General features: G+C 41.9%; 1 protein-coding gene across 2 annotated transcripts; it reads left to right on the plus strand.

Moving 5' to 3' along the window:
* Nucleotides 1-8980: 8980 nt before the first annotated feature.
* Nucleotides 8981-14003, plus strand: KRT24 (keratin 24; the record flags this gene model as incomplete). 2 transcript variants are annotated; one of them, XM_084863707.1, is made up of 8 exons in its annotated part: nucleotides 8981-9628; nucleotides 10396-10478; nucleotides 11118-11274; nucleotides 11820-11981; nucleotides 12074-12199; nucleotides 12518-12735; nucleotides 12900-13012; nucleotides 13700-14003. In XM_084863707.1, the coding sequence occupies 8 exons, from the start codon at nucleotides 8981-8983 to the stop codon at nucleotides 13801-13803; spliced, it is 1611 nt and encodes a 536-aa protein (XP_084719833.1). In that variant the 3' UTR covers nucleotides 13804-14003. The 2 variants fall into 2 exon arrangements, with proteins under 2 accessions (XP_084719833.1, XP_084719834.1); XM_084863708.1 differs by having other exon boundaries at nucleotides 12945-13012.
* Between the last annotated feature and the right edge of the window lie 2068 nt (nucleotides 14004-16071).

Below are 16071 nucleotides of genomic sequence, written 5' to 3' on the forward strand. Positions count from 1 at the left end.
TCTCTCAAGTGATTATTATAAAGATTAAACGAATTATTCTAAAGAGTATTTATTGAATAAGCACTCAGTAAATGCTTATTTTCTTTTAAATACTTGATATTTATAAGTATCATTTCACTTTGAATATATATTTAAATAATATTCCAAATATAAAGAAGGTTAAAGCACAAGTTCTGGTTCAGAATTCAAGTTCTATTAATGGAGTCACATAATTTCCTCAAATCAAATATTACTCTAGAGACTTAGTTGACCTTTCAATCCTCTACAGATGAATTATCCACATTACAACCCATCCATGAAAATTTGATTTCAAGCTCCATCTGAAAATATTAAGCAGAAAAAACAACTGGGGTTTTTTAAGGGTACTACAATTATTCTTGAATTATTTTTATTGTCTATTTCTAATGCAATCTTAGCCAGGGGCCACTAGAGTCAAAATATCTAATTATGTCCCCCATCATATTATGTGAAACAAAAACAATACAATCTGAAAGAAAATTCTTGAGTTCTCAGAAATGCAGCTTTCTCAATAAATGTGAGCATAACAGACATTCCTTGCCAAATAGAAAATACTTTTTTTCTTTCATGCCATTTGGGCTATGTGCCACTGTTCTCATTCACTTAATAATAACAACCAAGAATTTTCTCAGGCCCAACCAGTGTGGCTCAGTGGTTGAGCATTGACCTATGAACCAGGAAATAAGGGTTCGATTCCAAGTCAAGGCATTTGCCCGGGTTGTGGGGGGTGTGCAGGAGGCAGTCAATCAATGATTCTCTCTCATCATTAATTTTTCTCTCTCTCTTTCCCTCTCCCTTCCTCTCTGAAATCAATAAAGATAGGTTTAAAAAAAATTTTTTTCTAGTAATATGATTCTATTTACTTACTTTCACTTACTACTTAATTTTGAAAGCATTTTTGAAATGTAATGATAATTGTGTCACAGAAAAAGACAACTTCGTGGGGCATTTTCAGAGCCTCAGTTCATACACTGTAGCCAGTGTGTCAACACTGCTCCTAATGAAATGCTTATCTTCCTTCTGCCACTGTTGCTGCCATCACCACCTCATTCTTGGTTCACTGAAGAGTTTACTCACAGCAACTATGAGAATTTTCAGGTATTTATGTGGCTGTCTTACCAGATACAGTCTTACTTTATGGGGAAACCAAATTTTATCGAATGTAGGCTGAAAGTTATATTCACACAGACCTGCAGAGGCAATCCAATTGCCCAAATGGTGGATCTATATTCAGTTATAGGAATAATCAAAAGGAAGGAGGGAGACAGTGTTGAAACTAATGTGTAATAGTCTTCCCTAATTTCAATCATTTCCTTGGGCTTTAGGCTGGAAGGACAGTCTCTAGTTGTCTGGTGCCTGGCCCTGGATGATTTAGGGCAGGGGAAGTATCGGCTTGAAGTGTGAGAGTTAGTTTCATTTGTATCTGTTCCTTTAGATTAGGCAAAGAGGTGGAACAAGATTCTAGTATTAGCATAATTACTGGAAGGAATGCTGCCCTACCTACTGACCTATCTCAGCATTGGAATGCTGATAAATATAACATGAAATTGTTGGCAAGTAAATCTATAAGGATGCAAAAGAACAGTTCAATTATTAACATGGCTAGTGAAATATGCATTAGGAAGTAAAATGGGAGTATATTTCAGAGCTCTGTCCCACCATGACGCCACAGGCCAGGGTGAATCATGGCCAGCTCAGTTCTCCCGGAAGCAGCTGACCAAGCCGAGATGAGATCACAAAACTGAAATGCAGTCTTCACAACCATGACATTTAACGACAATCCTTAATTGCTAAGATTTGTGAGAACAGCTAATTATAGTCTTAAACTTAAATCCAAAAGATATAAATAGGGCCCTGCCAGGTGGCTCAGTTTGTTGGAGCCCCCAAAAGTTTGGGGGTTCAGGGCACATACCTAGGTTACAGATTCAATCCCCAGGGGGCAAATACCAAAGGCAACAGATCTCTCTCTCTCTCTCTCTCTCTCTCTCTCTCTCTCTCTGTCTCTCTCTGTCTCTCTTTCTCTTCTTCTCTCTCTTTTTCTCATCTATGAAAAATATATCCCCAGATGAGGATTTAAAAAATAGATATAGATAGGATCTACATATTTTTATAAATAATTACATATAAATTTTTCAAAAATAAAATCCCTTAGTAAAAGTACCACGGATATTAGATATACATTTTAAAAAGTGGTGAAGACTGTACAGCACTTGAATCAGATGAAATCAGGCTGATCTTCCAATTCAGCAGCAGGTGGTCTTATGGAATAAACAATACTGTACAAGGAAAAAAAAAACTAAACTAAAAATGATCAAGCCATGTGTTTAAATATAGAATCACAATTTACAAAGCACTTATAATCTTATAATCCTGTGCACTAGGTAGGACAGGAATTACTATTCTTAATTTTACAGGTTAGAAAACTATGGCTCTAAAATTCTCCCTTGAAATAAAGACATAGGAACCAGGACAGTGACAGATAATGGCCAAGAGATTTCATCTCAAGTCAGCAATGTTTCTGATGTAAAATTCAAATAAAAGCAAGAAAGCAAGATGTAGGCACCTGTGCTCTAGTCCCAAGAAGTAAATGATGAGTCTGAATCCGTGTAACAATCTAACAAGCCTGGAAGACAGAGCTTCAACGATTGCTATACTTGTTTCTGCTATTCCATAGAGATTACAGAAATATAAGAAAGAAAACCTTTGTAGACTTCAGATTTTTTAAAAAAGAAGAAGAAAAATATTTACATACTTAGGGAATGATAAAGCCTTTTTAAATCAAACAAAAGCTGAAGCATGAAGGTAAAGATGTATCTGTAGGAAGAAAATAATACACAGTAAAAAGCAAAACAAAATTAAAAGAAAACCTTTTAAACCTTAATAAAATGTGCTAAAAACCTATTCCAATACCGAGGGGAAATCTGTGCAGCTAGCCAGCCAAGCCACTCCAGTTTTCTGATGCAGTTTCAACCTGGCCTTGCTGCAGTTTGGCGCCACCTGCTGGCCGCTGTCTTACCTGCCTAAAATCAAGAGAGGATTCTGGGAAGAGCCTACTTCCAAGAAAGCCGCAATTGCAGGAATCTGCAGCCTGTTTAGTTGGCCTGGCTTGTCTTCAGCCTCCCATTTCCCAAACTTCCCTTCTCTAACCACCCCTCCCAACACGGCCTGTCCACCTGCCATATCTCCCCTACTTACCCCAGAAGATAGGAACTTTAGCCCACCTTCTTTGGGGATGGCTGGACGCAGACTGAGAGCTAACAGCTCACATTTTATATGTCTGGGTTATATATGTCTGTGGGTTCTGTGAATAGGAAGCTATTGTCTATTTGGTCTGAGGCAAGGTCCCAAGGACCGTTCAAGTAAACATAATCAAACTCTGTGCCTACTTCAATCAACACCGACTCTGGCCTCTGAAGGGCAGAAATACTTCTGACCCTACAAAGTCACACGCCCATTCTCTTAACTCAATGTAAACCGACTAGACAATCTTCAGGAAAAGTTTAAAAAAATTAAAAAGAGCTGTTTAAAGAGATCCTAGAGCATTCAAACACAACAAGTATGAAGCTAAGTCATTTTCTCCCAGAACAAAATTTGGCAAAATGGTGTCATCGAGCAGATGCTGGTAGAGAAAAGGAAGCCTTCAAACAGATATGCTTAACTGAAACTAAAAAGAAAGACTGGGAAAGAATGATAGGGAAAGAAGGAAGGAAGAGAAACAGTCACAGAATTTGGTGCATTTCAGCTCTATTTCGGTAGGTATTTTATAACTCCTTTGGTGTCTGGCAATGGCACAGGACTGAAATCGATTTATGTATGGTGCCAGATCCACTGGGAGTGGCTTCTCAGGACACATATTACTGCAAAATCTCTGCTCTCATCCAGGTAGCTGAGCCTGGTGAGGCTCACAGTGGCCACCACCATGACACTGCCCTAAATAATAATTCTCTGCAGGGAAGTCCCCACATGATTCTGGTGTGACCTTCCCTGCCCCCTCTGCAAACACCTCCTTTTACTAACAACCCCTCCAATACACACACACACACACCACAAACCCAGAGGTGGAGAATAAAGATTTAAAAGACAGAACACAGCCCTAGCTGGTTTGGCTCAATGGATAGCACATCTGACTGAAGGGTCCCAGGTTCGATTCCAGCCAAGGACACATGCCTGGGTTTTGGGCTCAGTCCCCAGTGGGGGGCATACAGGAAGCAGCCAATCAATGATTCTCTCATTGATGTTTCTATCTCTCTCTCCCTCTCCCTTCCTCTCTAAAATCAATAAAATATATTTTTAAAAATAACAAAATAACAAAAATAAAAGACAGAACACATAATAAAGCACAGAAGCAATCAGTAACCCAGGCTGTTCCTGAAGCAAGTCAAGCTGTGTTGTTGTTTTTTGTTGTTGTTGTTGTTAATTCAAGGGCTCTTTATTATCTCTCTACAACACGTTAGGTATTATAAAGAGGCTGTGCCCTCATCAAAGTGGGGCTTTTCCTTTTGCCATACCATCTGCCAACACTCAATAAATACTCTGTGCCCAGTTACTTCCCTTAACTATTCTGGTCTTATGCTTTTATTTGGAAAACATAACAGAATATTCTCTAGAGTGAGCAGAAGATAGAATTTCCCAAGTTTGTTCTATTTTCAATGCTAAAGATTCGTCAGGGACAATATGTCATGCTTTTCAGTATTGATTTTCCTGCTAACCTAAGAGCATGCAATATATTCATCTGAAATTTTAAAAATACTAGTAACCTATCTCACAAAAATGGTAATGGTGACTATCTGAAAATAATTCTGCAATTATTACAGTGGTCATATTCTACAGAGGTCATGTTTTATTCTTTACAGGTAAAAATAAGCTGCTAATAACTAACTATTCAAAACAATGTATAAGTGATGGCAACATTGAACCGGGAGCCCAGAGATATAAGTCCATTTCTTTTTTTTTTAAATATATTTTATTGATTTTTTTATAGAGAGGAAGGGAGAGGGATAGAGAGTTAGGAACATTGATCAGCTGCCTTCTGCACACTTCCCACTGGAGATGTGCCTGCAACCAAGGTACATGCCCTTGACCAGAATGGAACCTGAGACCTTTCAGTCCATAGGCCTATGCTCTATCCACTGAGCCAAACCAGTTTCGGCCAGTCCATTTCTTTTAAACTGTCATATAATTAACAGGTGCCAGGCACCAAAGCCGGCATTTCTAAACATTTACCCACACTGGCACCTAACCAGATTCTTGAAGTTTCCATTTTACAGATGAAAGAAATCCCAAGAACTAACTTGTGAACTCTGATAATTCGTTATTTCAAATAAAAGCAAGTGAGTATTAAATTTGGGGATGTCTCAAAACAGCGGACACCAAAGCTGACGAAAGAATTCTAACACTTCAGGCAAGAACAGAATTGTATTTATAGATGTGATAAAAATCCCTTAATCCACTAGACATCAAAGTTGTAGATAGTTTTCAAGTCACAGAATCGAGATCAGTCAGATAGATTCACCACTGGAAAGGCACACAGATACACAGAAAGACAGCATGAGCCGAAACTGGTTTGGCTCAGTGGTTAGAGTGTCAGTCTGTGGACTGAAAGGTCCCGGGTTCAATTCCGGTCAAGGGCATGTACTTTGGTTGCGGGCACATCTCCGGTAGGGGGTGTGCAGGAGGCAACTGGTCGATGTTTCTCTCTCATCGACGTTTCTAGCTCTCTATCTCTCTCCCGTCCTCTCTGTAAAAAATCAACAAAATCTATTAAAAAGAAAAGAAAAGAAAGACAGCATGAAACTGCACTTTGGGAAATAGTGAGAAACAAGAGAATCCTGTGGGTTTACCTCCACCTTTGTTTGTACACTGCCTCGTTAGACACACAGTTTGAGATAATAATGGCTGTTTTATTTATTAAGTACATGCCCTGCCCAGAAGTCATCTCTGAAGTATAGAGAATCAGAAAAGCATCTCAAGTGAACTTGATTTTGAAGCTGAATTTTAAAGAACAGACATATGCCAGCATGAAGATTATATCAATTTTGCCCTGGCTGGGTAGCTCTGTCCCATACACCGAAAGGTGCAGGTTCAATTCCCAGTCAGGGTACATACCCAGGTTTCGGGTTCAATCTCATGGTGGGGATGTGTACGGGAGGCAACTGATTAATGTTTCTTTCTCACATTGTTGCTTCTCTCTCACATTGATATTTCTCTCTCTCTCTCTCTCTCTCTCTCTCTCTCTCTCTCTCAAAAAAAAAAAAAAAAAAAAGATATTTCTCTCTCTCCCCTCCCCTTTCCTCTCTCTAAAAATCAATAAACATCTCCTCGAGTGAGGATTAAAAAAAGTATACACGTTTTTATTATGTACATAATAAAATTATATCAACAAGAAAGCTAAAAAATGAAACACAAGATGGAACACCTGCTGTCACCCGCTTCCTCAGTGGAGACCCAGGTGTCCAGATATCCCAACTCAGAAGGTAGACAAAGCTGCCGGGATGAGAAAGCTACCCCTTAGAGGACCACTGACTGAAAACGCCACAAAGCCCAGGCCACTCAGAGGCCAGCGATGCTGCTCAGTGTCTTTCCTCCACCTTTTCACAGGAAACTCTTGCTCTCTGTGCTCTGAAATCTCTGTTTTACCAGGTGTTCCTTTCTTGAAACCTTCTTTTAACCAAATGCCAGGCTGATGCAGGTAGAAAGATTCCATTCCATAATTTTAAGAAAAAGGAATAGCCCAGTGATGGTCCCTCCCGTCTCCAGCCTTCACATTCCATTAAATCATTAGCGTGGAGACTTCTCTGGCTTCCTGGTTTTGGGGAGGGGTGAAGCAATATGACCAACAGACTGTGCTGGGTGGTGCGTTTTTTTCCTACCTGGGAAGGGAGTGATGCCAATTACGCCCAGCTTAACGATTTAAAGTTTATAAAACACTTGTACTCCTTGAAGCAGCACCCTAAGACTGAAAACACACCACTACTGCGAAAACAATGCAGGAAGAACATAAAAGCTACTTATTCCCTTAAAGAGCTCCACGCCAAGGGAATTACCACTCACTTAATAGTTTGTCCCAATCAAAGGCAGTCTAAGGGGAAATTAAAAGAAGGCAGAACACTGAATAAAAAATGATCAGCCGAAACCGGTTTGGCTCAGTGGATAGAGCGTCGGTCTGCGGACTGAAAGGTTCCAGGTTCAATTCCGGTCAAGAGCATGTACAGTGGTTGCAGGCACATCTCCAGTGGGAGGTGTGCAGGAGGCAGCTGATCTATGTTTCTCTCTCATCGATGTTCTAACTCTATCCCTCTTCCCTCCTCTCTGTAAAAAACTCAATAAAATATTTTTTTTAAAAAAAGATCAAATGTAAGGATTAAAGCGTGTACATGGTTTAACAGACAATGCCAAGATAAAGGAGAAAGTTTTAAATAAACGAACGTCAGCGAGCTACATGAGCATAAAGTTAAGTAGGTCAAGAAATATATTTAAAGCATCTATACGTTTATTACAAGATTTTAAAATTTGTGGTAAAATACACATAACATAAAATGGACCATCGTAACCATTTTTAAGAGCACAGTGCAGTGGTGTTAAATATATTCATGTTGCTGAGCAACTAATCTCCAGAATTCTTTTTCTCTTGCAAATCTAAAACTGTATCCATTAAACAACTCCCCACTGCCTCTTCCCTCACCCCTGGCACCACCACTCTGTTTCCTGTCTCTGAGTTTGACTACACCAGCTACATCATATAAGTAGAATCATACAGTATATACCTTAAACACACACACGCACACATACTTTCATTGACTCGCAGAAGTGAATGGAAAAATCTAAAGTACAGAGAGACAGAAAAACAGGAAGCAAAAAGTGACCTGGGGAGGATTCTAGATTTCAGTGTCTATACAATGACCCCAGTCAGAACATGAGTTATCTGAAGTGGGTACAGGTTCTCTTTTCTAAATGTCTTTAAACAAAACAGAAAAGAAAATTTAAAAAAATAAAAAATAAAAAACAAGAGCAGAGGTACTGGGGAAACTCCAGACTTCAGTATCTGCAAATGACTCGATAACATCGGTTAGCAGAAGTGGATTCGGATCCTCTTCTCCAGACGTCTTTAAAACAAAGATGAAATCAGTCTCATCTTCTAGTTTCATAAGATTTGATTCTAAAGAGGGAAGTTGGTATCATTCTGTGAGACTCAATCAGAAAGTCCCACTCTTTGTAGCAACGTACCAGTCACTGAGCTGATGCTAACACAGTCTGTCTACCAGCTTTCTTAGACATTCTCTGATTGAGTAAACAGGTTGCTGAGACATAATAATGTGTACATGGAAGACTGTTTTTTTTTTATTTGTTTTTCTTATCAACAGTAAAAATATCTCATTTGATCTCAAAATAAAAATAAAAAGACAATAACCTGAAAATCACAAACTTCAACAACCTCAGAAATATCATAGGGAAAGGCGGGTCCATCCAAAACCAAGGCTGATGCTGGAGCCAGTTTCAACTTTAAGAGAACAATCGAAACGAAAAGTTACAAGCCTGACGGAAAATCCCCCTCCTCACATTACGTACTGTACTGACGTGTGAATCTGTGCCCTGCAATTGGGAAATCATGAAGCCAATCTAATAGAGTCGCTCCTTCAGAAAAGAATTATCAGGCCAAACTTGAAAGAGTCAAACTGTCATTCTGGGAGTAACTTTTTTTTTCCTTTGCCCCACCTTGTTGGTGTTTCCTTGTTATAGTAAATGGCCCCGGGCTCTGACCCAGCTTCAACAAGAGAGCCAGGCGAGTGGGTTCAGGAAAAAGACATTATCCAATTGTGGATTAGCAAAACTGTAATGGGGATTAAGAAGTGACAGGAGAGGAACACCCTAAAAGAGTGCATATAAGGGCCAAAAGGCAGCCTGCAAACACATACGCTCTTCGCCTCTCCTATTCGCCTGGGCACGCTCAACCTTTGCTCCCATCATGTCTTGCTCATCTCGGATCTCCTCCTCCCAGGCTGGAGGCAGCAGCTCGGTCAGGGTGTCTGCTGGGGGCAGCAGCAAAAGCAGATGTGGTCTGGGGGGCAGCTCTGCCCGGGGCTTCCGAGGCGGAGCCGGCAACTGTGGCCTGAGTGGAGGGTTGAGTGGTGGCCTTGGAGGGGGTTTTGGTAGCTGCTCAGTCGGGAGTGGTTTTGGGGGAGCTTCAGGCTCTGGACTTGGCTTTGGTGGGGGTTCAGGATTTTGCGGGGCTTCTGGATTCGGCGGGGGGTCTGGATTCGGCGGGGGATCTGGATTCCGCGGGGGATCTGGATTCGGCGGGGGGTCTGGATTCGGCAGTGGGTCTGGATTCGGTGGCGGTGCTAGCGGAGGCTTCTACAGCTATGGTGGTGGTTTGGGTGGTGGTACTGGCGATGGCGGGCTTTTTTCTGGAGGTGAAAAGCAAACCATGCAGAACCTCAATGACCGCCTGGCCAATTACCTAGACAAGGTCAGAGCCCTGGAAGAGGCCAATGCTGATCTGGAGAACAAAATCAATGAGTGGTATGACAAGCATGGGCCCAAGTCTAGAGATGGTGGGTCCGGGAGAGATTACAGTAAGTACTGGCCCATCATTGAAGATCTCAGGAATCAGGTAAGACCCTACCCACCGCTGAGCTTCTATTGGCCTCTTTTGCTTTTATTGAGAATATGTGTAGGAATGAAGATGGTAAGCCAAGGAATTATTTGAAAACATGGTTGTTTGTTGGGTATTTAAAATGGGAGTTGGTGTGTTTCAACTATGACTGGCATCCAACCACATTAATTTTCTGTTTGCATCTCAAATCTGAGTATTTCTACATAAGAGCAAAATTTATACAATGACAGGCAGCTGGTTAACATGTATATATGAATGATGACAATGAGTCAAAACTAGCTCAATCTATTTCAGGATTGATTCCGGCAGGCTGACATACTTTAGAGTCTTGCTAGATTTAAATAGTCTTTACAACCATTTTTCTTTCTAGAAAATCTGGTGCAAATATCATATAAGAATGTGGTGGGCTCTAAAGTATCTTGCCACCGTTGCACGGAAAATATATTTTTCAAAACTTTTTCAGAAGTGGAGCTCCCTTGTCACACTGTTTTCTGAAAGAGCTCGTGGAATAACTGATTTTCCAGAGCAGTGGAAGTAGGCAGAGGGCTGTGTTCTGTGCCTGTTCCAGTAACTGCAAACTGCTACCTTCCTGCGGGAAGATGTAGTCTAATTACACCCCAATCCTCAGTACAAGGGCATCGCTAAGCAAGTTCTCAGAGCAATCCACCTTTGAAAGCTACCTCAGTGGCCTCAACCCCCAAGGCGGGCTTGCGGACACAGGTAAAAAGCATCCGCGATTCACTCACTATGCGTGCCTTTTCTAGTTCATCACTGCCACCGCTGAAAACGCCTCCATGGTGCTGCAGGTTGACAACGCCAGACTGGCTGCCGATGACTTCAGACTAAAGTAAGAAAGCTGAAGCCTTGAAAACAGGTGCTGTGGGAAAAGCGAAATTCAATCTGTTTGCTTAGGTCATTCTAATACAAAAAAATAAAAATAAAAAATAGCCGAAACCGGTTTGGCTCAGTGGTAGAGCATCGGCCTGCGGACTGAAGGGTCCCGGGTTCGATTCAGGTCAAGGGCATGTACGTTGGTTGCGGGCACATTCCTGGTGGGGGGTGTGCAGGAGGCGACTGGTCGATGTTTCTCTCTCTCATCGACGTTTCTGGCTCTCTATCTCTCTCCCTTCCTCTCTGTAAAAAATCAATAAAATATATTTTAAAAGTAAATAAATAAAATAAATAAAAAATAAAATAAATAAATAAAAACCAACTTTCAGCAGATCAAGACCTAAATTCACAAACGTCCCAAATGTAAATTTAAAAGACCATCATCCGACCAACAAGGAAAGGAGAGAAATGAAGAATGGCCTTTTTGGCATAAAAACTATTCGCCCGCAATAGAAGTAACATTAGGCTCTCTTTTTCTTTACGAGGGAAAAAAATCCTAAGATTTGTTGACCAAGGAGAACACTCCTTGTTGAGGATATAAGGCCGGGTGTACTCTCTGACGTGTATCGCTCTGTCTCTCGGCCGCCCCTTCCAGGTATGAGAACGAGCTGTGCCTCCGGCAGGCCGTGGAGGCCGACACCAATGGCCTTCGGAAGGTCCTGGACGAGCTGACCATGACTCGCTCTGACCTGGAGATGCAGATCGAGAGCCTCACCGAGGAGCTGGCCTACCTGAGGAAGAACCATGAAGAGGTAAGAACATCGTCCATGTGACTGAACCGCTCTGGCCTCCCTGCTTCCCCCACGGCCATTCTGTAAAATGAAATAGCACCATCGGAACGGATTTCCAACTCCTATGGCCAAGAAAAAAGCAATGCCGAGACCGGTCTGGCTCAGTGGATAGAGCGTCGGCCTGCGGACTGAAAGGTCCCAGGTTCGATTCTGGTCTAGGGCATGTACCTTGGTTGCAGGCACATCCCCAGTACGGGGTGTGCAGGAGGCAGCTGATCGATGTTTCTCTCTCATCCATGTTTCTAACTCCCTATCCCCCTCCCTTCCTCTCTGTAAAAAAATAAAATAAAATATGTTTTTAAGAAAAGAAAAAAAGTAATAATGAGCAAATTGTAGCTTGATTTGGTGGGGGGTGTCTTTCCCCTTCAGTGTCTTAGTTTCAACTCTGCATTTTAGGAAGAAAGACCATTGCTTCTCTGTTTTTATCACTCTGATCCTTTTTTCTTTCTTTCTTTCTTTCTTTCTTTCTTTCTTTCTTTCTTTCTTTCTTTCTTTCTTTCTTTCAGGAAATGAAGTCTATGCAGGGGAGCTCTGGAGGGGAGGTGACGGTAGAAATGAATGCCGCCCCAGGCACTGACCTAACCAAGTTACTGAATGACATGAGGGCGCAGTACGAGGAGCTGGCTGAGCAGAACCGCCGGGAGGCCGAGGAGCAGTTCCAGAAGCAGGCATGTCACCACCGTGGAGCGGCCAAGCCTGTGGCCACCGGGAAGCCACGTCCGCTCAGCCACCGCCGTGACTGCATTTTCTTTCTATTCAGAGCGCATCCCTGCAAGCACAGATCTCCACCGACGCCGGGGCAGCCAGTTCCGCCAAGAATGAAATCACGGAGCTGAAACGGACCCTGCAGGCCCTGGAAATTGAGCTCCAGTCCCAGCTGGCCATGGTGTGTGCAGAGCGCTCAGCCCCCGACATGGGGGCTGAAGGATTCTGTCTTCCCTCTTTGCCAAGACATGCCACTTGGCACATGGTAAAAGCAGCATTAAGGAGGACAGTATTGTGGACACAGAACACATAAAACATTCCAAGTAAAGATATAATATGCTATTTCCATCGATTTAATTTTTTAAAGTAATGCCAACAAAAAAAAAAATATAAGAAATACAACTTGCGATTTGGCAAAGGTGAACGTCTCCCAGTACCTTGTAAAATTTTGTGATTTTCTTTTCGTCGTGAATTTCTTATTTATTTATTTTTCTCTTAGAAAAAGTCCCTGGAAGGGACCCTGGCTGACACGGAGGCTAACTACATGGCTCAGCTGTCGGAAATTCAGATGCGGATCGGCAGCCTGGAGGAGCAGATCTGTCAGATCCGGGGCGAGACCGAATGCCAGAACGCGGAGTATGAGCAACTGCTGGACATCAAGACCCGCCTGGAGATGGAGATCGAGACCTACCGCCGCCTGCTCGATGGCGAGGGCGGGTAAATGAAAGCCAAAAAAGGGGTTTGGGGGCTAGACTTCTATTCATAAAGTCACAGTGACGGCCCAATCAAATGGCATCTACCTTCATCCCAGAGCGCCCTCTTCTGGAGGAGTTTTTCCTGCCTTTGCCACATGGAAAGGAAAACCATTCTTTTTTCTCCAGTGGTTCCAGTTTTGGAGGATCTGACTTCAAAAACTCGGGATCCAGAAACATGGGATCCAGGGATTCCACATCTGGTGACTCAAAGTCTGGAAGCCATTCTAGCCAGGGAAGAGGTAGGCATTTTTTTTAGTGTTCATAATTTTATAATTTAAAAGCAAAGACAGCCCTGACCGGTTTGGCTCAGTGGATAGAGCGTCCACCTGCGGACTCAAGGGTCCCAGGTTTGAGTCTGGTCAAGGACATGTACCTTCGTTGCAGGCACATACCAGTATGTGCAGGAGGTAGCTAATCAATGTTTCTCTCTCATTGATGTTTCTACCTCTCTATCCCTGTCCCTTCCTCCGTAAAAAATCAATAAAATATATATTAAAAAAAAAAAAAAAAACGAAGACATGTTTTGCTTGTGATATTAAAAGTATAGGTATATACTGTTGCCTGGCTGGTAAGACTCAATGGTTGAACACTAACCCATGAACCAGGAGGTCAAGGTTGGATTTCCAGCCAAGACACATGCCCAGGTTTCAGGCTGAAGCCCAAGTTTCAGGCTCAATCCCCAGTAGGGGGTATGCAGATGCAGCCAGTCGATGATTTTCTCTCTCATCATTGATGTTTCTGTCTCTCTCTCTCCCTCTCCCTTCCTCTCTCTAAAATCAATAAAAACATATCTTTAAAAAAATTTAAAAAGGATAAAGTATATACTGTTGTTCACATAACCTTACCCAGAGAGAATATAATTCAGGAGTGTACTTGTATTTCTCCAGATCATGTCCAGTCTGACATTGTGATTCTATGATTTTCAGATCCAAGCAAGACTAGAGTGACTAAGACCATCATAGAGGAGGTGGTGGATGGCAAGGTCGTCTCATCTCACGTCAGCAATATCTCTGAGGTGAAAGTCAAATGAGAAATTTCCAGATCCTTAAGAGTGTCCTTCAGAGAACAAAATCTAAAGGACACAAAGGAAAACATCGCATCCATCTACCCAGCTTTCTGGATAACTTCGGGGAAAGGTTCCTGTGCAGAAATAGATGACTAACCAATTTCCCGGCAGCCTCTTCTTTTCTGATTAGAATGCTCTTGAAAAAGTTGAAATGACAACTTTGCTCTGATTGCTTCTGTGCTTCAATAAACTTACTTTTGCAAGTAAATGAAGTTATTGCTGAATTTTTTAAAGAAATGTAATATTTTACCTAGAAATGTTACTAATATTAATTCATTATTTTTTATATTTTTTTATTAATTTAAGAGAAGAAGGGAGAGGGAGAGGAAGATAGAAACATCAATGGTGAGAGAGAATCATTGATAGGCTATCTCCTATAAGCCCCCCACTGGGGACCAAGCCCACAACCCCAGCATATGTCCTTGACCGGAATCAAACCCGGACCCGTCAGTCCGCAGGCTGATGCTCTTTCCACTGAGTCAAACCAGCTAAGGCTTAATTCATCATTTACCAGCACTTTCTTCATAAAAATCAGGATGATAGCTATTTCCTATGTGGGCATTTTTAATACCATCACCTTAGAGCTCAGTGAAAACTGAACTTAAAGCTCAGTGTCCCTAAATCTAGAGCCAATAGTTGAGCCCACAAAGAAGGAAGCCATTACTAGAATTATCGATCTACAATTAGTTAATGCCTAGTTTCTTAAGGCCCATCACTGATAAAAAGAAATATGGCATCTACCTTCATCAAGAAGGCTACACCTTAGATGGAGAGGAAAGCTAAAGAAGACAGCAAACACTGAAGGGTGTTCACAGGGAAGGGCTTGATTCCCCAATATTCACCGGAAGTGCCACAGAATCTGACATTGTGTGGTTGCGGGACATTTAGGAAACTGGTCAAACAGAAGTCTTGGGAAGTGAGGTGGGATATGTGATGTGGAGCCAGGTTTCTGAAAGCCTTGAAAGCCCCAAAGAGGAGAGATGCTCAGATACTTGTTCCTGTGCCAAACCTAGCCACACCTCTTGCCAAAAACGGTCTCTTAGCCAGGGTGGTGTTTCCCTTCCCCACTCTCCATTGCTGAGTCTTTTACGCCATAGGCAGTCCACGTGGCTCTTTGTCTTGCTCAGGATAATGAAGCGTGTTAGAGTAGGGTAGGAGGCGGGATAAGGTCAGTCCCAGGAAGAAACAGGCATAGGACAAAGCCAGGCTGGGTAAGAACATCCCCACTCGAGGAACTTCATATGAGCAGATCACAAATTAGAAAATCAACCCCACAAGCCAATCCTCAAGAAAAAAACATGGGATTTGGCAGGAAAACAAATCAAATTTAAGATTATTTGATTTGCCTGAATAGAGTTCATGTAAATTATACCTTCAAATATAATATAAAACCAACACTTGTATGGAGTATCAAGCCTTAATAATCAAGACAACCTAAAAATGTTGTTTTTCATATTCTAGGCACATTGAATAAGATATCAAAATGAATCCATAGTCACAACAAGACTTCTACTTAAATCGCTAACCACAGCATAAATAGCCAAGCATGAAACCACTACTCAGAGAAAAAGAGCAATGCTAAGTTGTCTTAAATCCAACATGTTTCCCATAAAACCATGACAGTAGATTAAATCTTGCAGGTGAACACTGGAATTATCAGAGGAAACATGTTGTAAAGTATATGAATGTCTATCTGCTGTGCTGTACACCCGAAACTAATACAAAATAGTGTGGAATGCAAACTGTAATCAAAAAATAAAATAATCATTTAAAAATTAAATCTTGGATTCTCTAGTACTAAAAAAAAATTAAGACATATGAACAAGCAGATCCAGCCTGGATTAATGGCAGGACAGCCATGGGAACCAGTTGAGTGCAGCCTCCAGAATCTTGGGCCATCTCAGCCACATCAAGAAGCCTCTCTCGCCCTAACCGGTTTGGCTCAGTAGATAGAACCTCGGCCTGTGGACTGAAGGGTCCCAGGTTCGATTCTAGTCAGGGGCATGTACTGTGGTTATGGGCACATCCCCAGTAGTGAGTGTGCAGGAGGGAGGTAGCTAATTGATGTTTCTCTCTCATCAATGTTTCTAACTCTCTATCCCTCTTCCTTCCTCTCTGTAAAAATCAATAAAATACATTTTAGCAAAAAGAAGCTTCTCTCTATCAATCTTCCCAGATCTATTCTTCTGGGCCTGGATCACCTGGGACTTACGTTTATGGTGTGGCCAGTAT

Source organism: Pipistrellus hanaki (assembly GCF_964339955.1).
Source record: "Pipistrellus hanaki genome assembly, chromosome: 16".
Taxonomy (NCBI): Eukaryota; Metazoa; Chordata; class Mammalia; order Chiroptera; family Vespertilionidae; genus Pipistrellus; species Pipistrellus hanaki.